A 24,779-nucleotide genomic window follows, 5' to 3' on the forward strand; every position below is an offset into this window, starting at 1 on the left:
GTCCTGTAAACATTTAAAATTGTTTATGATTCAAACGCCTATCAACATTTCTACCGAGAGGTTGTCGTGTTGGTTTTTGGAGAACCACTAAAAAATCTCAATTTTTTGCCAAATATTGCATTTCAATCTTGAAAAAAACTGTTGGTTCATAAAAAATGTTAGGTTTTTTTAAAAAAAACATGTGAATAATTCTTCCCCTCACTTTATCTGTGAAATGATATCACATAAAGACGGTTGTGTACTACTTTTGCACAGTTTCACAATTTATGTATGTTTTGTTAATTTGTTGTCTAAATCACATTTTTTGCATTGTAAATATTGAATCTTTCATTGTAAATATTGGACACTAAATGGCCGTTACGTTTAAGGCTCTGATATTTCTCTTGACTATAGTGACATGTTCCCTTTTTGTGAAAATTGATGAATAAAACTGGCGCAACTAATCGCCAAGGTAAACACATTAAATAGTGCTTATCTTTTTTCATCCCTAAAAATATATGGTGTGAAACTCATTGAAGTGTGGGTTCCTGTTTTTCGTGTAAAGTTATTGGGCCCTTACCCCACTTCTGTCCGCATGGGCCATACTCTCCTCTTTTGAAAAATTATAGCGCGGGTTGTCACCCGAATGAGTAAGGACGGAGACATTTTGTCTCATCTTCACTAATTTGATTAAATTCACCACAAGGAAGTTTCCTTGTTAAAGTATGTCAGAGAAAGAAACATTGTCTTTCACGGAAAGCCATATACAAAATTTGCTTGCTTCTAATCCCTTCTCTGGTCTCTCTCTGAGTACCACAGCAAAACATCAAAATGAAGCAGATAGGCTAACTCGTCTCCAAAAAAAGCATATAAGGACAGAACTGCATGGCCATTTTCTACTACAACACTTGCGGGCTGGCACAATACCTTGGGGGCTACAAGTCAAAAACGTTCCGGTTATCTTTGTAGAAGATCCAGAATACAAAAAAGGCTTTAGCTACATAAATACTAAATGTAGCCGGGACCTCATGGTCCATACCATTGAGACGGCTCAACGCTTATGTAGCGAGGAAGAAAAGGAAATTGCTGAACTGATAAAAGCAATTGCGGACAACAAAACTGAACTAGAGGCCAAGAATCTACTTGAAAAAATAGAAAAAGAAATCCAGACATTTAAAGACATCACTATTAATACCAAAACTGCTCAGTTTGAGAAGGATTCCAAATCATTCAAAATAGAGTCAGTGTATCCCTTTTTAAAGGAGGACTACTACACCACCGTAGAATCAAAAAGAGCATTGAACTCATACCAGGGAAGGTCAAGGACAAGATACACTACCTTCTCCTCCGCCTCATCATCTGGGTCGTCCACTGATTCCAACCAAGGCCAACAAAACAAAAAGGGTCAGAATCAACCTTTTTTAGGAAGGGGCGGGCAACAAAACGTCCGATTCAAACCCCAATGGGAAATGCGGACGAGGAACAAACATTACAACAACTAGATGTATCCACGATAGTGAATCTTTCTGATAAAGTCCTCACAGATGATGATAATATGATCCTCACTCTGGGTCTTAAATTCGTCCCGAATAAACGTACGGATTTCACAAAACTCAAATTAGAGGCACTTGAGTTTTGCAGAAAAATAAGATTGAAGACTTATTTTGCCGGTATAGAAACAACTACAAACTGTGAAACTACTGGCCTTAGAGTCAAATCCAAGTTCTTGCCCACTATGAATATCCCCAAACAGGTGTATGCCTTTGAGCAAGCAGTCCTCTCAGCTCTAACCAAATTGGAAAAGAGCAAATTGTTTGTCAACAACAACATAAGTAAGGGTCAAACACAAGCCATTAAAGACCTAAAATCAGATACTTCAATTATCATCAAGCCGGCGGACAAGGGCGGTGCAGTGGTTGTTTGGCCACGCATAATGTATTTATTGGAAGGAAAAACTCATGTGAATAATTTGGAATGGTACCGAGCGGTCAAAGATGATCCAGTGGTAGAAATTCTGAATAAGATTTCATGTATAACCAAGGAGGCATTGGAGAGTGGTTACTTAGGTCCTAAAGAACTTGAGTTCTTAAACAAAAAATCACCGAGAACACCCGTTCTCTACTTCTTACCTAAAATCCACAAAAACCACACAACACCCCCGGGGAGACCAATCGTCTCCGGCTGTGATTCAGCCCTTGAGCCTGCCTCAAAGTATATAGATTTCTTCTTAAAACCCTTTTTAGTTGGAGTGAAATCATACCTGCGGGATACTATTGATTTCATCAACAGACTTCAAGAAATGACATTTGACCCCGAAGTACAACTGATGGTGACACTGGATGTCACCTCGTTGTACACTCAAATCCCCCAGGATGAGGCTCTGGAGGTGATGGAAATCTATCTCGAACAACGCGAGAGACCACACAGAGTTCCCACTGCTTTCATTTTGGCCCTGGCCAATATTACACTCAAAAGTAACTACTTCAAATTCGAAAACGAGTTTTTTGTCCAGACCAAGGGCACAGCCATGGGTTGTCCCTATGCTCCAGAGATGGCGGTACTATACATGTCACAATACGAAGAAAAATTCATTCACAATAATAACCCTTACAGTACTAACATCAAACAATGGCTAAGATACATTGATGATGTCTGGCTCCTGTGGCAGGGGAGCCAGTCAGAACTCATGGCCTTCCATGAATGGTTGAATCAGAGACACCCAGATATCAAATTTTCCATTGACCACAGTAATCAGAGGATGACATTCCTCGATGTAGCTGTAGGCACAGAAGGGGGTAAGTTCACAACCACTCTGTTTAAGAAAGAAACAGACAAGAACACTATCTTGCATTACAAGAGCGCTCACCCTCAGGGTCTGAAACAGAACCTTCCTTATGGCCAGCTACTCAGAATCAGACGGAATTGTTCAGACCTTAATGAGTTCAACACTCATGCTGATACTTTCTGTGAAGAACTAGCCAAAAGGGGTTATCCTAAAAAACTCCTTAAGCATTCTAAAAAAAGAGCACGTTTTACCCCGAGAGAAGAATTGCTTAAAATCAAAACGAAAAAGGAGTTGGACAAACTCGTATGTGTTACGACTTATGGAGCGCACACAAACAAGTTCCGCCAGATTATTCTACGGAATTGGCATTTGCTGGAGGGTTTGGAATCCCCGTTGCAAAAGCCCATTTTCGCGATGAAGAAAAATCTGAGCGTTGGCCAACAAATCATCAGAGCAGACAGTTTCATCCAGAAACCCAAAAGTGATCTAATATCTAAATGGAACCTCAAACCAATCACTGGCCACCACAAATGTGGCAATTGTGTGGCCTGCCAAAGTGTTGTAGAAGGAGATGTATTCAGCCATAATGGCTTGAAATGGAGACACAGTTTGCATACAAACTGTAAGAGTAAAAATGTGATCTATGGGATTGTGTGCGTTTGTAACAAATTGTACATAGGGAAGACATGCCAACAAGTAAATGTCAGGATTACACAACATCGCTCGAGATTAAAGAGAAAAGTGCAAAATGCCCCAATGGTTGAACATTTTACCACTGCAAATCATAAGGAGACAGATTTCAAGTGGACTGTTCTAGCCGCGATTGACCCACAGCATAGGTCACCGAACGTAGAGGAGGCACTGCTGAGAAAAGAGGCCTACCTAATACTCCGGTTTGACACTATCAATTCAGGCTTAAACTCTATGAGTGAACTTTCTAGACTTTAAACCATTAGACTACATGCCCCATAATGCATCAGTTGGACCGAACAAAACTCCTTTGATTGTGATTGGCCCACAATGGAGGCGTAGCCCGTTTAGTAAGAATGCCAGAACTCCATTCACTTCATGTGAAGGAATGAGGAAGTGATTCATGTCCGTGGACTGCAAGAGTCGCGGTGCCAGAGAAAGACTAATGGCGATGACACCGTGATTGTCAAGCATACTGAGAGAACGTTGACAACTAATACACTGCATGAGGCAACATAATTAAACGCTGTTTTTTCCGAATGATGGAAACTGAAAATTAGCAGTATGAGCAGATGACCTGTTCAACCATAGCCAGAAATACGCACAAATCCTTTGAAATCCTTCGAAATTCCACAAGTCATTTGGATGAACTAACCTACCTCGAGTCCCTAGAGGTTTAACAAATGGGGAATGGAATTCATTTGGCCCTGAAGAGAGTTTGAGAAGAACCCTCACAAACTCGAAACGCGTAGGCGGATAGGATCAAGTCCTGTAAACATTTAAAATTGTTTATGATTCAAACGCCTATCAACATTTCTACCGAGAGGTTGTCGTGTTGGTTTTTGGAGAACCACTAAAAAATCTCAATTTTTTGCCAAATATTGCATTTCAATCTTGAAAAAAACTGTTGGTTCATAAAAAATGTTAGGTTTTTTTAAAAAAAACATGTGAATAATTCTTCCCCTCACTTTATCTGTGAAATGATATCACATAAAGACGGTTGTGTACTACTTTTGCACAGTTTCACAATTTATGTATGTTTTGTTAATTTGTTGTCTAAATCACATTTTTTGCATTGTAAATATTGAATCTTTCATTGTAAATATTGGACACTAAATGGCCGTTACGTTTAAGGCTCTGATATTTCTCTTGACTATAGTGACATGTTCCCTTTTTGTGAAAATTGATGAATAAAACTGGCGCAACTAATCGCCAAGGTAAACACATTAAATAGTGCTTATCTTTTTTCATCCCTAAAAATATATGGTGTGAAACTCATTGAAGTGTGGGTTCCTGTTTTTCGTGTAAAGTATATATTTCCTGTGGCTTGAATTTATTCTCATAATTTTTGATTATCAAGAAACTAAAGATCATTTTTGGATTTAAAAACTTGTGAATAAGTGTCTCCTTTTTTCTAACTTGTGTAATGCCTTGTGCATGCAATATAAATTGTCTTTTTCATTCATACCTATTGGGATAATGTATTTGCTTTGAATAATTTTGCTTATAGTCACTCTGTCTCTATGCCTTTATAGGACTTCATATAGCGCCAGGACAACTAAGGGTAACAGTTGCACTCTACAAATATCAATCACATTAACATTAACATTTCCTCCCTCTTCCTGCCTTTCGCTGTTTGTGTGCATGACCCTGTCCCCTACGCCCTGGACTCCATGGTCAGGTGTGCTGCCATTGTCCCTTCCACCTTCCTTGCATGGTCAGCTCTCTGCGTCATACCCCCTGCACCTGCTCTCTGCTGTCCATGTGTTGCCCCTGCCCCCTCACCCTTGCTCTCCATGGTCCACTGTGCCGCCCTGAACTGTGTGATCTTTGATTACACCATAATGGCGTTCATGTCTACCACACATTTGTGATATGATCAAAATGTTTAAAAGCGCAAACAAATTTCCTTGGCACTGTAGTCCTGCTATAACTCTCAGTAGGGAGCTGGTGTAAGATGATCCCATTGATACTGTAACTCCCTACAGAGTCAACATCCAGGTTTTGAAGGCCTTCTTGAAGGGGGAGTGCAGCTCCAAACATGTAAGTTGATGGCGAAAGCATTCCAAAGCCTTGCTGCTGCGACAGAGAAAGGTCTGCCTCCTCATCTCTTCCGAACTCTGGGAACAGTCACCCAGTTATGATCTACTGAGCGGAGATTTCTTGTAGGATTGGAACATGACTTTAATTCCAACTGGACTAACTGTGTAAAGACCTTTATGTACAATGCAAACCTGCTTGGGTTGTCTTGTTGGTCTAAAGGAAGGGTGCATTGCAATTATCCTTCAAAAGACCAGCGCAAGGGTCTCCTGTTTACGTGTCGGATGGGCCACAAACTGGAAGATTTTCTTCAATATTTTAATGATGTAAAAGCAGGTTTCACCTGCCAGTCTAGTAAATACTTGCTATCCAGAATGCACCTAAGTCTTATCTACCTTGAACCTCAAATATTTCTTGCCCATCCATATGGCCACTACGTTCATACAGTGATTGATGTTGGCTGCAATATCCTCTGTGTCTTTAGAAATAGACACAATTATCTGAATGTCAGCAGCGAATGATGCAGCCTTCCACCCAAATGAGTTTGGCAAGGGGGAGACATAGAGATTAAATAATGTGGGCTCAAAGATAAACCCTTTGGCACCCCACATGGCAAAAGGTCTGATTGAAACTGGTCTGTCTTTAAGAAAAGAGGTCAACAGTTTCAGAGCACTATCTTTAATTCCCAATTCCTACAAGCCTCATTCAGCAGGGTTCGGGAAATGGTGGCAAAGGCTGTGGAAAAAAATCCAAAAGGATCAAAGTTGCAGCCTGCCCTGCATCAACTAATCATTTCATGCTATCTGTACCAGACACCAAAGCTGTTTTGGTTCCATGATCATTTCAGAAACCATACTGCGATGCATCCAGCAGTACCTGTTCCTCCACATACCGTATCAGGTGATGATTAAGATATTTCTCCAGGATCTTCACTGGGACCCAAAGCTAAGGGATAGGATGATAGTTATTGAGGTCATTGGGATCTAGATTGGGCTCCATGAGCATTAGCCTTCTCACAACCTCCCTCCACAGACGTGGGTAGCACCCTGACATAATAGCTGTGTTCATGACTGAAGTTAGAGGTTGATATACAATGCCAGCTACAAATTGCACAATTTTTAAAGCTCAAGGTTCGAGAGGAGATCCTGATTTACTATTGAGTAGATGTGACTCAATCAGTTCCGATGTCAGAGGAGGGAAACCCATAAACAACAGCCAGTGTTTCTCCTTATTCTCTGTAAATATTGACTGACTCAGCTGCAACTCCCTGTTAAGATGCAGGGGACCCTCAACTTCTGTGTTAGGTGTGTCAAGAACCTTACAGATGTTTGAAATGTTTGCTGAAAGAAATCTGCTCGCTTGTGATGAATAAAGAATGCTAGCCTCTAGTTGTTAATTGGAACATTGTGGGAAGCTGCAGTAGAACACTAGGGAATACAATTGTATTCATTCATAGCTGATGAAGATACTGTGAATTTACAGAAAACATGCTCTCAAAAACATGGTTCATCAAACCCCGCATTACTGTCAGCATTTTTCACAGGGTAAACTCACCAGAGAATCCCCAGAAATGTTAAAATGAGTGTAACAATCCCCAACAAATGATTTATATTGTGCCAAACCTCTTAATGTGATCCTAAAATCATGGCATCACTACAATGCTTTTCAGAGAGGACCTTGTCTCTGAGTCCTACAATGGCTGCTACAATTTGACTAATCATCATGAAATTTTCTAGAAGAAAGTTTCATCAGCTCCTTCGTGGAAAGTTTCGCAGTGAGCAGCTGAGAAAAAAGGGGGGATCCCAAATAAAATTCCCACATGCAATTTTCCACAGTAAACTTGAACAGCGATACTACGAAAATGATTTTCACCAAATTTCACAAAATGCAAGATCTTGCTCCAGAAAGCATGCTATTTGTGATTTGGTGTAAATGTGTTCAGGAGTTTTCGAGAAACAAAAGGTTAAAAAGTTGTATACCTGGATGGCAGGGTTCATAGGAAGCATGCTAGAGCCCTCCGATCACACAACTTTAAATAATGGAGCGATCTGAATGGCCAATTGGCTTTTTCTTATCATCCATCTCACTCCCACAGGAGTGAAAGGCTCCTACAAACTCAACCATATGCTTACACTCTGATTGGCTGGCTGCAACATGAAGAGAAATGTTGCACCTCCCATTTCAATACACAAGGCTCAGACCTCATGTCTTGAAAATTAAAAAAAATTAGTTATAAGGGGTCAGATTAACCCCTTCCATGCGCATGATGAGCTGAGCTCGTCATGAGTTGCGCCGCTCGCATGCTCATGACGAGCTCAGCTCGTCATGTAATGCGGCTTTTCGTAAATAGCCGCACAGCGCAAAAATCGCAGCCGCACGCATGCGGTTAAGGCTACTCTGACCCTGGACCTTGTGAGCCAAATTTTAAAAACATATATTTTGTTTTGGTTTCCACAAGTCAGTGCTGTCCTGGACTCCTGGGGAGACAGGGCCTCTGTGTCTCCAGTGGGGGTTGCCATGAACAGGTGTAGCATGCTTCCCTCCCCCTGAAAAATCGCCTATTATTTTTAATCACATATATATTTTAGTAATTCAAGCAATGCAATGATTAATAACAGTGATTATTATAAAAAATGTTTAATAAACATTTAATAAAAAAAAAATCAACATGTCTGTTAGTCTTTCTTTTATGATGCTTTTATGATTCAATTTCGTGGGCTGATGAATGTTAAAAGAAAGACTCAGAGACATTTAAACAAAATAACGCCTTTGAGTCAGTTTTACAACATTTTTCAGCCCACAAAATGCAATCATAAAAAATATAAAAAAAGAAAGATCTTGCACTCCAGCTGAATAGCATAGACCTCTAGCTAGGTGTGATTTAAAAATAATAGGGTACATTCTCCTTGATTATTACTTTGATGACCCTGGATTCTTAGTGTGGTTTTATTATTATCGGGAGCTGCTGTACTCCCTGTAGCACCCCACAATATTAAAAAAATGTTTGTGGTGCCCCTGCCCCTAGTAGGGAAATCACCAAGCTAACAAACAATTTAATAACCCTTGCAGAGCATTATAGAGGGGTTCTTTAAAGAGCAGTGATGAATACATGAGCAGCTTTTCATTTTTCTCATTTTTGTGTGGGTGTCCTGGTACCCCTATCTATAATTTTAGTTGGAGGACATGTGGGATGCCTCAGGTCCCCAACAGGCCCACCAAGCACACATTGAGCTGGCCTATTATATAATAAGTAGGTGCCATGGTTACTACAACCCAGTTCCAATTTAATTGGGGTCTGGGAAGAGCCCCAGCTCCCACCTTGGCCCAGGCGGATCCCCTAGTGCCTTCTTGTGATAGAGGTAGGTATTTCGAGGGCCTCCTTCACCCACAGGCTCCTGCCTGCACCTCATCCCCGGTGGTCTAGTGGACGAGTCTGCTCTTCTATTAGTCTGCTCTATGTGTGTCATCCTCTTCCTGTTTTTGCCTCTCTCTGTCTTTCCTGTTGTTTGCCTGTTTTTGCCTTTTTCTCTCCTTCTTTCTGTGTTGCCTTCACGTTTTGCGTTGCCTTTTCCCTGCCGGTTCTGCTCTCATGGCCGCTTCCCCCAGCATGTTTGCATTTCTGCCTCCTGCCTCCCAGCTTGCTCACCCTCCACAACACCTCTTCTTAATGGCAGCCGCTGCGCACTAAGAAGAGCAAGACCTCTGACCTCCTGGTCAGCGGAACTGCTCTCCCCTTGCACAGTTTAGCGCCTTCTTGTGATTCAGGTAGGTGTTGAGGCCCTCTTCCACCCGCAGGCTCCTGCCTGCACCTCATCCCTGGTGGTCTAGTGGAAGTGCATGCTCTTCTGCTAGTCCGCTCCCTGTGTGTCTTCCTCTTTCTGTTTTTGTCTCTTTCTGTCTTTCCTTTTTTCTGCCTCTTTTTGACCTGTTCTCTCTTTCTTTCTGTTTTGCCTTTCTGTTTTACGTTGCCTTTTTTCGTGCCACTGCTGCCCCCATGGTCCCTCCCCCCAGAGTGTTCCTGTTACTGCCTCCCAGCTGCTAACCCTCCCCCGCCCCTACTTAATGGTGGCCATGCCACGGGCGCACTACAGGTGCACCAACGGCAAGTCTGTCTGCACCTGTCTGTGACCAGACCGCAACCAGCACCAGGGACCCTGGTCCCCTGACCCATAGCCACTACAACCCTAGCATCATCCACGCACTCAACCCCGGACACAACAACTGCCAGCTCTCAACGCCGACGAACACCCTAGGACCGTTCTCCCGCCCACACTGCTGCTGCACCTTCACCCACCTCCAGACCCAGACCGCCACCCCCAACCCACCAGACATCACTGTACACAAGCCCTTAAGCTGCATCCTCCTCAGTGTATGCTCCTGCACAGACATGCTGTAGAAATCTGGGACATCCTCAACTCTCACTCACCTGATGTCGCCTTCCTCACAGAGACCTGGACCAACACTAGCTCTGCTCCCGACATTGCAACTGCCATCCCCGATGGATACAAGATGCTGAGGAGGGACCACCCTAAAATCCCGGGCAGAGACCCCGCCATGGTCCACAAAATTTCCCTCCGAATAACAACCACCTGCTCGGACGACACCTTGACTCTCATGGAACACATCTACTTCCAGGTCCAGCCTAACCCTAGAATGAAGTTCCATAGAACACTCACCTACCGACCTCCCGGACCCGCACCCCATTCAACAACGTCATCCCTGAACTTCCACCTAGACAGCATCAGTGATCCCAACACCACCACCCACCTGGGAGAGCCGCACCAACATAGGACAGAGCAACTTGTCTCCACCCCCAGACATGCAGCAGGACACACACTACAACCCCATATTCGCCAGAAGAAACAACAATCGCTTGAGTCACACCACGGACCTTCTCTGGACAGACCACCACAGCATTAATTTCTCCTTCTCGAAACCCTCCTCACAACAAGCGCATGCCCCACCTCCTATGCAGAAACTGGAACAAAGTCACACAGAACTCCTCACCTCTGCCCTCAGCTGCACTCTTCCAACCACTGCGACATACACCAACACAGCAGCGAGCAACCTCCACCAATAGATCGCCAACTGCATCAACAATCTCACAAGCCACCAGAACATGACGAGACAACACAACAAGAAGGCCACCTGGTTCATCACAGACCTCCGAGAATCCAAGCACTCTTGCTGACAACTGGAGAAACCTTGGAGAAACAGCAAAACTTTAGAGGCACCCTCCGCTTACAAGATGGCCACTATGGCAGACGACCAACTTATCAAATAAACTAAGAGAAACTTCATCCAAGAAAGAATCCTCTTCATCTCCCACAACTCCAAGGAACACTTCACCATCAAACAAGAATTTGGCCGACCCAACAGCAAAACAACCAACGTCCCTCCTTTCTAAGACCTCTGCAACAGTCTAAGCTCCTTCTTCCACCTCAAGATCAAAACGCACAACTCCGATGACCAAGACCACAGCACCACCTCAACCCCCATAGGGACGGCAACCAACAGACCGTCCTCACCTGGACCCTTCTCACCTCAGAATATACCTCTAACCATGAAAAGCATCCACTCCGGAGCACCTACTAACCCCTGCCCACCGCACATCTTCCACAGGGCCACCACCACCATTGCACCTCAGCTACACTGAACTATTAACTGCTCCCTCGAGACGCCATATTCCCAGACTGCTAGAAACGTGCTGAAGTCCATCCCCTCCTTAGAAAGCCCTCCGCAGACCCGATGCATCTCAAGAATTTTGGACCCATCTCACTACTACCTTTCTCTGCCAAAGTCATTGAGAAAGCCGACAACACCCAGCTAGCACACTTCAAAGAAACCAACAACATCCTAGACACCTCTCAATCCAGTTAGCACAGCAACCACAGCACCAAGACTGCCCTCATAGCCGCCACCGATGACATTGCGCCCTCCTCGCCCAAGGCCACACAGCAGCGCTCCTCCTCTTGGACCTTTCAGCAGCCTTCAACACCGTCTTCCACAGCCGTAGACTGGATTTGATCTTTCCTCTCAGGCAAAAACAAATAATAAGACTCCCACCCTTCCTTTCCGAACCAACAGAGTTCATATGCAGAGTAGCCCAGGGATCCTTCCTCATCCCAATGCTCTTCAACTTCTACATAGGCCCCCTCGCAACCATCGTCAGAAAACACGGACTCAACATAGTCTCATGAGCCAACTAACTCTGCGTGGTGTTTGCAGTGTTGCGATACGCTGAACTCCGCGAAGTGTCAAAAAAACTCTGCAGCGCTACACGGTGCACCGCAAGGAGCGGAATTCCAGAGAAAAATGAAGCTCGCGGTGATTGCACAGTGCAGATGCTTGTCCGCATTGTGCAATCAACGCGAACTGTACTTTGCAGAGCTCAAGCGGTCCCTTCTTTTCCTTTTCTGCTGCTCGAGTAGATTTTTTCTCGAGCTGCAGCTTTCTCAACGCGATTAGGCAGTTTCTCATCGCAAGTAGTCGCGAGCAAACGCGACCACTCGCAATGAAAAACCTGACCACCCTGCATTGAGAAATCTGGCTGGGATGTTCATTTTTCACGCTCACGCTCACCAACTTGATGTTGATGATCGTGAGCGAGGAAAAAAACTCCAGCGGAGCGGAGTTTTCCTGAACTCCAAGAGCTCCGCATAACGCAGAGTGAGGGAAACTCTGCAAATTCCAGGAGCGGAGCGGTGTTCAACACCCAGGCTTAGAGCCGACGACACCCAGCTCATCCTCTCCCTCACAAAGGAACCCAACATAACCAGGTGCAGTTTCCAAGAAGGGATGAAAAGCATTGCAACCTAGATGAGCAACAGCCGCATGAAGTTCACTTCTGGGAAAATAGAAGTCCTCATCTTAGGACTACAGAAATGCCCTCTATACCAGAATCAGATAAACTAATCTGCAAACTCCAGACCGTCAAGAACGCTGCAGCCAGACTTATCCTCTATGTCCCACAGCATGACCACATCACCCAACACCTCCGCGACCTCCACTGGCTCCCCATCAAAAGAAGAGTAACCTTCAAACTTCTGACACATGCCTACAAAGCATTCAACAAGACCGGCCCCAACTTCCTCAATGAACGAATCTCCTTCCACGCCTCCAAGAGATACCTTCGCTCTGCAGAACTCACTATAGCCACGGTCCCCCACATCCACAGGGCCAGAGAAGGTGGCAGATCTTTTACCCACCTGGAAGCCAAGACCTGAAACAAACTCTTCCTCTGCATCCAATGAAGCCTAACACAGCACCAATTCAGAAAGGACCTCAAGACCTCGCTCTTCGGATAAGGAAAAATCTCAGCCCCAGCCAGCTTTACTTGTGGGAAGCAGACAGTTTTTTTGTAGGTGGGCGCCTCAGAGCAAACCTGGGTCACCAGCAAAGGAAGGGTCATTAAAGATCATGAGGTGAGCCCCAAGGCCCCCATGTTCCTCATCGCCTCCCCAGTGCAGGCGGGAGCTGCCACTTTCTCTTTGCTCATGCAGTAATTTATATGTTGGGCCTCAGGTCTGTATTTGGCTCAGGAGAATGACCCCATGCATCCCCTTCCCATATAAGTGCAAAACTAGCCAACCTGAGGAGTCCAATTAATTTAAAAATGCCTGCTGCCATTTTAGGTTTTTTGTCCAATGATCCACTGGAATTTCTTTTTTAATTGACGCCTTGAGGGTCCATAAGGGACCCTTCACAAGAGCTATGGAGACAGGATATCCCTAGCCTGCCCCCTTTATCTTTTAAAAAAACTATTTTAGGGCCAGGGCTGCTGCAACATTTTTGTTCATGTTGCAACCAGCTAATTTGAGCGCTGCCTCCCATGGGAGCGAGGTGGCACAAGGGAAAAAAGCCCCATAGGTCAATCAGACGTTCTGCTTTTTTAAGTTGAGGTCACGGTACACTCACTCATGCGTAAAAATGGTGTTATAATATATGTGCATAAATTATACCTGAGGTGTGTAGTAGGCATATCGAAGGTGGGGGTTTCTTTGAAATATGGGAGTATTCATGAACTTAGGAGCCTATGAGTATTTTCAAGCATGTCCCTGAACTCTCGTTAGCACCAGCAAATTGATTAGGATATGAGATGGGAGTTTTTCAACAGGAAAAATGTTTTCCTGTAGGGAAAACTAATTTGACAATTGCCACAGCACTGCGACCGCTCTCCTTCATGCTGCAGATGACAGCTGCACCTTCTTCGACTGAGGCTAGACTGCAGCCCTCATCCTCCTGGACCACTTGGCCTCCTTCAACACTGTCTCCAACCACACCCTCTGCGCAAGACTCCACGATGCCCACATCTGTAACTAAGTCCTCAAATAGAGCTGCTCCTTTCCTACCGGCCGAACACAGAGAGTCAGACTTCCACTGTTCAAATCAGAAACCACAGTGATAAGCTGTGAAATGCCTCAGGGATACTCCCTGACACCCACCCTCTTCAAAATATAAATTGCCTCACTTGCAGCCATCGTCAGAAGCCCCGGACTAAACATAGTTTTCTACCCCAACAACACCCAGCTGATTCTCTCCCTCACAGACGAACCCAAAGCCACCAAGAGCAACTTCCATGAAGGGATGAAGGCAGTCTCCACCTGGATAAAGGACAGCTGCCTCAAGCTCAACTCAGACAAGACCGAAGTCCTCATCTGGTCTCCTACCTCATCGGCTGGGATATCTCTTGGTGGCCCGCAGCACTCTGAATCCACCCCCACACACGACCATGAACCACTCAGAAACTCCAAAAGAAACTGCAGACTGCCCAGACTCATCCTGAACATCCCATGCCACCTGAGAGACCTTCACTGACTACCTGTAAACAAGAGAATTACCTTCAAGCTTCTCATGCATGCCTACAAAGCCCTCTACAATGCCTCTCCTTCCACACCCCCACCAGACATCTTTGCTCACCCCCCTGGCCATCGTCCCATGAACCCGCAAGACCATGGCTGGAGGAATACCCTTCTCCTACCTTACTGTGAAGACCTGGAGCTCCCTGCCTCTGCCACTGCAACTCAGGCAATCACCATTGCTGCCGCAATTCAGAAAGGACATCAAGTCCTGGCTCTTCAACTGAACCGCAGACCCAGCTCCCCACCCCCAACACCTTGAGACTCTCACAGGTGAGTAGCAACGCTTTAGAAGTCCCTGATTGATTGTTTGAATTGGAAAATCAATAGTTTCTTTTTACCACACAGTTACTTACACTTAATTACACTTGTGGAAATGAACAGACATAAAAGCAATTTTACAAATGTTTATTTGAACAATGGAAACATGACTGACAAAAGTCAGAAATGTTTAGGTATGTAATGCTGTAAGTCTAAGGGTGTAGAAACATTGCTTTTTTCAAACAGGCCTCACTGTTTAAGATTATAGAAGGTCCCTGTACTTGAAACAACTGAAGATATTACACTGTAGTCTGTACAAAATCGAACCTACTTTGAATTCATTGATGTCTGAAATTCATGTAAGTGAATAATGGAAGACATGGGGAAAATCATGAAACTAGCGTACATCAAAAGAGAAGAACTCACAAGGATTACAAGAACATTGAGTAAAAGGTGTCTGTAATAAACATTCAGCATCAGATAAATAGTATGCACGAATTCACAGGGCAGAAATCATTTGGGATATTAACAACCACGTCAGAGTTACCAACTATCCAAAATGTGATATACCGACGTCATCCAAAATACTAAATTAAAGTAAGGTGCGAAATAAAGAAGGGTCCCAAGATTAACGTAGAGCTGACATGTAACTCCTAATTTAGCTTCACTGCTTCAATAGTACTTCATTATCCCTCGGATCTAGGTACTAAATATTTATGTAAAGCAAAACATCCACGTTTCATTTTCTTTGCTCCTTCAAGGATTAATGTATCTACGGAAATATCATTAATAATCCCAAAGAATTCCATATCATAGTTTAATTCCACAACACACACATACTCATGCCCAGATTTACGGAGATTTTGTTTCATGTTGCATCAATTTTTTGTGGCAGTCTCGACATAAACTCTGTTTTGGGATTTACAAACCATGGAAATCATGATTTGTGTGGCTTTGTAAAAAATGAATTAGGGCAAGTCAGCAGATAGTGCAGCAGTGAATTACCTTCCTTCATGTTGGAATGACATGAGAAGTGCATGGGGGTTCCCATGCATTCACCCATGTATTTTGATGCAAATTCATATTTATAAATACTTGTAAACATGGGTTTGCGCTAAAATGGTACACTTACCTAAGGATGGCATAACATGAAGAAATATCTTTATTTCTCCTTGTGTGTTTCCTTCTGCAGCACACATACAAAGAGGAATTAGCCTTAAAGAATAGTTTTTGTGCAGTAAGGTATCTCTTCGTACACAAAAATTAGCCTGATAACACGCAGGCACCTATGCGATATGATGCAACGGTGCCTGTGGTGGTGCTAGGCAGCCACAAGGGTGCTAGTGTTAAGATATAGCACAACTGGGCCATCTATGAAACTAGGAAGCAGTTCTGCTCTCTCCCTTTCATGCAACGCAACACAGGAACGTCACTTGCTGCGCTGCAGTGAATGAAATGTTAGTATATATGTCCCTAAATTCCAAAGGCTCCATTTCCCAGTGAACCACTAGTATAAATGTGTTAACATATGCATCATGGCACTAAATAGAACACACTGACATAGTATTAATGAAACCCTTTAGAAAGAATATACAGAGAAACATATATGTCCAAACCATAAATTGCTTATATTGATATTTTAACTCTGGCATATGGAAATTATAAATATTATCGATGGCACTTAATTGTTTGACATTTCATTCATAATTGAAACGTCCTTGTCAGAATTAAAGTACCTAAAATGTGTTTTGGGATACAGTTGCGACAAATACATACATATATATATATTACCATATCAGACGTTGTTCCTAATCTGAATGTGTACTCGTTGTGCCCTGTCCCCTTTGCACAGAGACAGTTACTGGCACTCAACTGATCGGTGTCCTGTTGTGAGCCCTGTCCTTCTGAGTCATATGCATGGCTGGGTGCTCCTGCTTACACTTTCTCTTTTAATGACCACACCCATCTCCTGACGACTGCCCCTGTGCCAATTCTTGCCCTCACACTATTTTAGAATGTCTGTCCCTGCTTCCTCCAGTTGTGCATTACCATCCCTGTCCTTTGACACCATCCCAATCACTTCCTCATTCCTTCCATGATTCATTAACACATGCCTCTCCTCAGTGAATGCAAACAGGTGCTTTTAAAAATGTATCAACTAAATAAGACAGAATTGATAAAGCAGAAATTACAGCTATGGCTTCATTTCTTTTCAAACGTGTGCCATGATATAAATGATGGACATTGCAGTCTCACTGAGATAGCCATCTGCAGAATATTGTTTGAAATCCAGTCTATATATTTAGGTATTTCCTACTTCCTGTTTTATATTACACAATTGAGTCAAAAAATAAAGCCTGGAGTACTATAACAGTTGGTGGACATTATGTAAATATAGTTATGGCAACTATACATCATTATAGCAAAGGTTGTTAAATCAAGGCACTCGCTAGAATGGAAAAGAAACTGGTATTCTATGACTAATAGTGAGGTTAAGACATCCAAATTATTTGGTGCATGCATCATAAAATTGATGCTCTTAAAAACAATCTACAGTTGGTAGAATCGTGCCATTTCAAGTATGGCACATATAAAGCCAGTCTCCTTGAATGGCTTGATTCGATATGCAAATAATAGTTGTAAGTACAGTACACATTCAAAATACTAATGTGCCCAAATCACACATGTCACAAGCAATAGATTTCATCGTGCCTGATCGGGGAAAGGAGTGTCTAACTCTACAGCAAAAATAAAAAAAGAGTTAGAGAAAGGAACTAACCCTGAACACCACATGAATACTTGCAGTAAAATGAAGATAGGAGCAGACGTCATGGCAGAGGCACGACTCGTTGTGCATATAGGCTGATCCTATTAATAACAGGCAAAGTAGCAAGTAGAGGAAAAGGAAAGAAAACACAGAAAAAAGACACACAAGATGAGATTTCATGCAATTGGCTGGCAGTTAGCAGAGTTAATGTGGAAGCATCCACGCAGAGCAGAAATTCACAGTGGGTATTGCAAATAAACAACAAAAAGTATTCCACTGCTACAAAAACACAGCTAGCAACACTTATCAGCACATCAAGCTAGTGGGAAAAATTGTACAATCACACAGTAATGCCTGCATTCAAAAGAGAAGAAAAAAAGTCATCTAAATTCTAGGACCAGTATCAGTCTCATATCTACACAGGTATAGAATGGGCCAATTTTTTGGGTTAGCATTCCGATTCTAAATTCAGATTTCAAAAAGCATAATCCCTTTCTAACATCAAAAGAACACTTGTCAGACACATGCTTCTATCTTTTCTGTAAAGTGGAGATGTAAATGTCTTCAGTGCTCTTGTGTTAAAGGTTTCCTTAATAGAATGAGCCAGAAACAATGATTTGAAAACAATGGATAGCTAAATGGATAGCTAAAAGTACATTTCAAATAACTGGGGGCATAATATCAAGCACGGCGTTAACATTATCGCCACTTTGGCGGCAGCAAACTGCCACTAAAACGGCAATAATGGGCTTGATGATACGGCGTAGAGAATTCCCGTAGAAGCCTGTGTTCACACCAGAACATGGGCTACGATGGGAATTCAGAAAGGCATATTATCAAGCCCATTATGGCCGTTTTAGCGGCCATTTCTTGATAATATGCCCCTGGATTCTTTTTGCTAAATTATTATTGGAAGTTATACTAGACAGTGATTCTAGGTTCACCATTCCCGGGGCTACTTTTATTAGTGAGTTACCGCACCTGCTTTTCTGTTGGCCAAGTTGCTAAGAGTGAGAAATTTGCAGCGCTAAGAGGGTCGTCCTCTATGACTACTGGGCTTGATTTGAGCTTAATACACCTCTAGAGGTATGTGTAGAATAAGTGGCTTAGTGGGGAACAAGGTTTGAATCCTGCCCTCGACGCTTGGCTCATCATTGTGTGATTCTGGGCGAATCATTTAATTGTCCCGTGACTACACATAAAACGAAAAAAAATTAAATGTATTTATGTAATCCTTACTTGATGGCTATGACCCTGTAGTACATCTCCTATCCCCCTAAAGTTCCCATAATTAAAGCTAGAGTTCTCCGTTGCGTACCAGCTAGACTAGTGCTATATAAATACCAGTATATATATATATGTAATATCAGACGTGTATAACTGTACAGAACTTTCATGTCCTAACTTCAGATACATTTATAGACACTTCTGTTACCTATGATCTGTGCTATTGCATTGTATTGGTACAGTCCCTTAACATTTTCGGTTTTGCTGCAATATTTTCAAGATAAGTCTAAAACCTTTAAGTCAGAAACAGGATTGGAATGTTTGTATTCCACTTCCACATTTCTCTTTTGGACCACCACAGTGAAAACTTTGTGTAATTAAATATGTATGTCTGTATCTATTCATGCTCCAGCATATCCAAGAGAGAAACTCTTGGAAAAATAACTACTGCAGTCTACCATGTAAATAATCGTCCCTCCTATATTATGTCCCTTGTCTTTTATAGATGTTTGGCCTGCTTTAAAGCTCATTGTCTACTTGCAGACCAACTTTCGCGTCCTAAGTGAAAAATAGCAGACAGTTCTTCCAGAATTTCACACTATACATCTGAATTTAAATAGGGTATTTAGGGGATTTTAAATAGGGTATTTAAATAGGGTATAGGGTACCTGAAGAATGTATTCACTTGAGAAAACGTTCGAGAATTAGCTCACCCTAAAAAACGAGGCTATTGTTCCCCAAATTGGCAATCACAATTGGGGAATTTTCCAGGGATACTGTAAACTCTATATTCAATTTATGCAACTCAGAAATATCTTTAATAAATAGACATTCAACCGTGACATTTTTTATTATAATTTCAGTGACGATAAAACCAAGAAACCAAACAAAGGCATTTAATTGCATTTTAAACGGACAATAATTGACTCTAAACTATCTATATTTTAGAATGTTTTCATTAAAAAAAGGTATATATTTTCTTTTCAGGACATTTAATTACATTAATTTACTATTCAACCAATTTCTGATTTGACATGTAATATAATGTTGTGAATATTGTGACTACAAACACTGCTGCACATGAACATGCTTAATGTACAGGAAGGAGTAGTTTTATTAATTTAGAGTGCACTGAGCTAGGAGGACAGATCAAGGCAGCACTACATCTATTAATATCTGGTACTGCTTCTTTCTTCCCCAGTGCTAGTGCTCTGTGAGGCTGCCTACCGCCATGCAAACACTTTTGCACCACAGTGAAATGATGTGTGCAAGATGTCTAGCATTGTTTTTGTACTGAAAGAGTATGCATCCAGTACCAGATAGCATGCTTAGACATACTTTCCAATGTTGCATGTGTGCTATACAGTGCAGCATAGATGCAACTTATGAAAAGTTAGGAACAATAAAAAATAAAAACATTTCTCATTGTTAGTACCTTCGTCATAGAGCCATTACTTTTTGGCTCAAAGCCTTGTCTACCATTGTTAGTAGATAGGACTTTGCATCAAAAAACAGAGGTGGTAGTATTGGAAAGCCCATAGACCACCTATGGGACACCTCCTTGGTGTGAAATAGAGCAAAGTGCTATTCTTGCTATTACTTACAGAACTACTATCCACTGTAAAAAGGGTTTCTTCTGGAAAGTGCTAATAAATCCACCTTAAATTGAGGATTAAAAGTTTCTATGTTGAAACAGGAGTGCTTTGGGAATTTATGAGCTTCATACTGCATCTACTTTTACAAGTTTAGGACCAATTTATACATTTACGGCTTAATAATGGCAAAGTATCGTTTCAGATTATCATGAAAATTGCTAGTGTTTCGATTACACATAATCGCAGAATAACACATTTATTTGTAAAGACATATATTAAAAGTCCAAAATAAAATATATTTGAACGCCAACGATTATCTTCCAAAATACAGCGGAATATATTGCTCCACTTTAGAAAAGAATGGATAACATTAAACCATCATAACTACTTAGTGATGTTGAGTTCAACGAAATGTATTCCATTTATAAGGATATTAATCGACTTTAATATTGCATGTTGATAAACAAATCAGGTTTTAATGTAGTTTTGGCAACAGGTCCAAATTAAATCTGTTGCCACGTTAATCACGCATTCAGCAACCGCGGCCGGTAGTGGGAGTACCGGCCGGGCGGTGACGTGGGGAGGGGAAGAGCCAGGGTGGGGGGTAGTAATGTATGGAATCCGGACCTTAACAGGTAAGTAAACATAAAAATAAATAAAACAAATTTCGTTGCGTGCACTGCATTGCATTTGGTGATGCAGTGCGAGCAACGAAATTCGTTTTATTTATTTTTTGTTTACTTACCTGTTAAGGTCCGGATTCCATACATTACTACCCCCCACCCTGCCCCTCCCCCTCCCCAAGTACCCGCCCGGCTGGTACTTCCACTACCGGCCGCGGCTGGCATTCAGTAAAGTGTTTTAAAAAGAAAGCAAGCTATTAATCTCTGTTTCCATCGTAAGATAAAATAAGTATATTGTTGGACAGGACATGTTTAAATGTATGTTCAAGGATTATTGTGTGAAAGTACAATGTTCATAGAAAAGGTAGGTAACAAAGAAGCTATTAAGTTAAAGTTAATCATGAAACACAATTAAAGGAGCTTCAAATACAATTCAGAGATTAACATAATAATCAATGCTGATATATTTGTGAATTGTCTCTGGAAAACTGTATGCCTTAAACACATGCTTACCCGGCTATCTTCATCAAAGCAGACATCTGGACCCTTTCTATACCTGGGATTCTGTGCCAGCATGCACGGATCTGGTCCTTGAGCTACACAATATGATTAAGGAAGATGCCATGTTATTCAATCATACTTGTATCCTTGAGTCAGTGTTTGCTGGTATCCAGGTATACAATATGTGATTGGAGGAAATACAGAAATATGTCTTAAAATGAATCATTTAAAATTGTTGCTGTTACTTGTAAATTGAGGAAGTATTGACTAAACCAAGCCGCTGTGATATTTGTATTTACTATTTGTATTGTAACCACTTCCCACACATTGAAAAAAATAAAAACTTCTGCTGCATAAACCTGGTGGCCATATATTTGTACATTCACAAACATTACATAAAGGAAAGAGGCTGGGAGCCAGCTGAAATGAGTCATGGGCGGTAAGGCTGAAAATAAATGAATTTAGAAAATTTGCGATCCTGTGGAGTATCAGAGTTTGGGACAGACCTACGCTGTTGATATATATATATATATATATATATATATATGTCCCAAAAAGTCTTTGAAGCATCACTCCACAGGAAATCGTTCATCCGAACTTTTATTTAAACAGAGAGCGATTCAGCAGACCCGCATTTAAAGTCCCTGACGCGTTTCAGTGCACACCTGCACCTTATTCATAGGGTAGGCAAGTTGTAACAACAGGACTGAACTGCCACATTTCATTTCCCCATTAATTTGCATGTGTTCTCCAGCAAACAGCATGCTGGGATTAGCAGTTCCGATTTTCCCTTCAGTAGGGTCCCTTGCCAAAACACAAATATCATCTGCCAATATTCAAATCCAATCACATAGCCCTCTGGTGGGCCTCCGGTCCGCTCAATTGCCCTCAAAATGTTAATATTTCCTGCACTGGAACAAGCTGTGATTGTCACAGCCACACAGACCTTCCTCAGTACTAATGGTGGTGCTTACCTCCACGACAGGAGCAAGATGGCTGCCAACACTTCCTGGTTTGGAGTGTTGGCAGTCAATCACAGTGAAGCTCTTGCTCGGGAGGGGTTGCAACTCCACCGCGCCCCTAGATGTCTAAACTTTTTCTTTTTCAAATTTCTCAGGAACTATTGAACGGATTTACACCATTTAACAAAAAGTTCTCCTTCTGTAACAAGACCTACCTTTTTGCCAAATTTGGTGTAATTCAACACTCAGTTAACCTTGCGCATGAATAAGCATACCCTATTACACCCCACACAATCAGGTTTTTCGGGCTACTTATTCGACGGAGTCAGCACTGCTCCTATCAACTGAAACAATACGTAGACATGCAGACGACGGACAGACGGTGGCGCTGGTACTGTTTATCCTCAGCGCCGCTTTCAATACCGTCAACCATCCTCTGCTCCTACACCACCTCAAAAGAGGAGGGCTGGACGAACTGGCCTTGGAATGGATGAGATCCTTCTTTCAGGACCGAAGCTTCCAAGTGTCTCAGAGTCCATTCTACTCGAAAAGCATCCGGCTGACTCAAGAGGTCCCCCAGGGTTCTATTCTCAGTCCCACCCTTTTTAAACTATATATGGCCCCCTAGCTGACCTGATTGCGAAATACGACATTAGTGCTGTATCATACGCAGAGGACACGCAACTAGTGGTGTCGCTTTCGCAATCCCATGAATGGGCAGCCATCAACTTTTCCACTTGCTTACAGGAACTTGATGTCTGGATGGTAAGCAATTACCTCAAATTGAATGGCAGCAAAACTTAGGTTTTAATAGTAGGCAGGGCTCCTACCATATGGTCCTCGACGTGGTGGCCTCAGTCCCTGGGCCCCATCCCTTCCCCCAAGGACCAGGTTAAGAACTTGGGGGTGGGGCTGAGCTCCAAGCTCTCCTTTGACCACCACTCCAAGATTGTTGCTAGGAAATGTTTTGAAATAATGATGGACCTTTGGAAGATGCTAGATGTGCTCCCTGTATCCGCCAGAAAAACACTGGTCCATGCACTGTTAACATCTTGCCTGGACAATGCGAACACTCTATATCTTGGGGCAAGTGGGAATTGTGTACAAAGATTTCAATGTATTCAAAATGCGGCGGCTCGCCTTGTTCTGATGTTGCCCAGGAGAGCTCAATTCAGGAACGCCCTCGCAACCCTACATTGGTTCCCGGTAAGGGAAATAATTCTCTTTAAAACACTATGCTTTAGCCACCGCATCCTGCAGGGAAAGAGTCCTACCTACACAATCTATTGACCCCTTATACCCCTACCCGGGCTTTGAGATCCTTGGGGACAGGACTGGTGAAATTACCAGTAATCAAAAGAGCAAAAATGAGGGGGAAGATCTTTCAGAACGCTGGCCGCAAAACACTGGAATAACCTCCCTCAGACACTTGGGTCTAAACTCTCGGAAATTACCTTTCGAAAAAAAATAAAAACCTGGCTCTTCCACACATAGCTTCTCTGTGCCTTTAAGATTATCTTAGGTTTCTAAAGCAAAATGGGAGACTAGCCGCAGCGTGGGGACATACTAGTTAGTATAACCGGGTACTTTAGAAACTCATGTATTATTATTATTTATTATTAAACCTCCATTCAGCAGTTTGGGCTGCAGCTGTGTCTAAAGTGTCCTATGGAAAATTACAGGGCGAAAACATGTTTTGGAGCCCCCCTTTTTTCTCAGCCCCTCTTATTAAACCACCCCGAAACTTTCAAGACAGGAACTGACTGCAGCGGGCCACTAGTTTTGAAATTGCGCAAAGATTTGTAACCCGGCCCAAGGTATTGAGAGAACAAAAAATGGTTTTCCCTTGAAAACTAGGTCCAATATATATATATATATATATATATATATATATATATATATATATATATATATATATATATATATTCACTGAAAAAACCATAGGTTTCAGGCCTTATATAGTTAGGAATCAGCATTTAAAAAACCTTTGAAATTCACTGAAAAAACCATAGGTTTCAGGCCTTATATAGTTAGGAATTAGCATTTAAAAAACCTTTGAAATTCACTGAAAAAACCATAGGTTTCAGGAGTTATATAGTTAGGAATTAGTTTTTAAAAAAACCTTTGAAATTCACTCAAAAAACTATAAGTTTTAGTGGTGTTATAGTTAGCTGGACATTTTACTCATACAAAACCAATGAAATTGCTCCTATATAGTTAGTTGTACTAACTATATTTCGCGCACCCGCAATCCACTGCTGATGATGTCACATATTAGATCATTCATGACATGGTCAGTGAAATTACTGATGACATCTCAAATGACATCACTGATGACATCATCCACGTGACAATCACATACACCTTTTCATACACTATTACTATTACAAAATAGGTTTTTTTAAATGCTAATTCCTAACTATATAAGGCCTGAAACCTATGGTTTTTTCAGTGAATTTCAAAGGTTTTTTAAATGCTGATTCCTAACTAT

General features: G+C 42.2%; 1 protein-coding gene across 2 annotated transcripts in view; it reads right to left on the reverse strand.

The window, feature by feature from the left end:
- The window catches only part of CACNA2D1 (calcium voltage-gated channel auxiliary subunit alpha2delta 1), a 1,913,432-nt gene that overhangs the window by 40,527 nt on the left and 1,848,126 nt on the right, over positions 1–24,779 (reverse strand). Inside the window, exons 38-39 of one of the 2 annotated variants that reach the window (XM_078674177.1) lie at positions 21,339–21,421; positions 17,393–17,481 (exon numbers count right to left, since the gene is read on the reverse strand). In XM_078674177.1, coding sequence (XP_078530303.1) covers positions 17,393–17,481; positions 21,339–21,421 — 172 coding nt within the window. The remainder of the gene's footprint in view (positions 1–17,392; positions 17,482–21,338; positions 21,422–24,779) is intronic. The other variant, XM_078674178.1, reaches the window with a different exon arrangement.

This window comes from Lissotriton helveticus, chromosome 1_1 (genome assembly GCF_964261635.1).
Source record: "Lissotriton helveticus chromosome 1_1, aLisHel1.1, whole genome shotgun sequence".
NCBI lineage: Eukaryota > Metazoa > Chordata > Amphibia > Caudata > Salamandridae > Lissotriton > Lissotriton helveticus.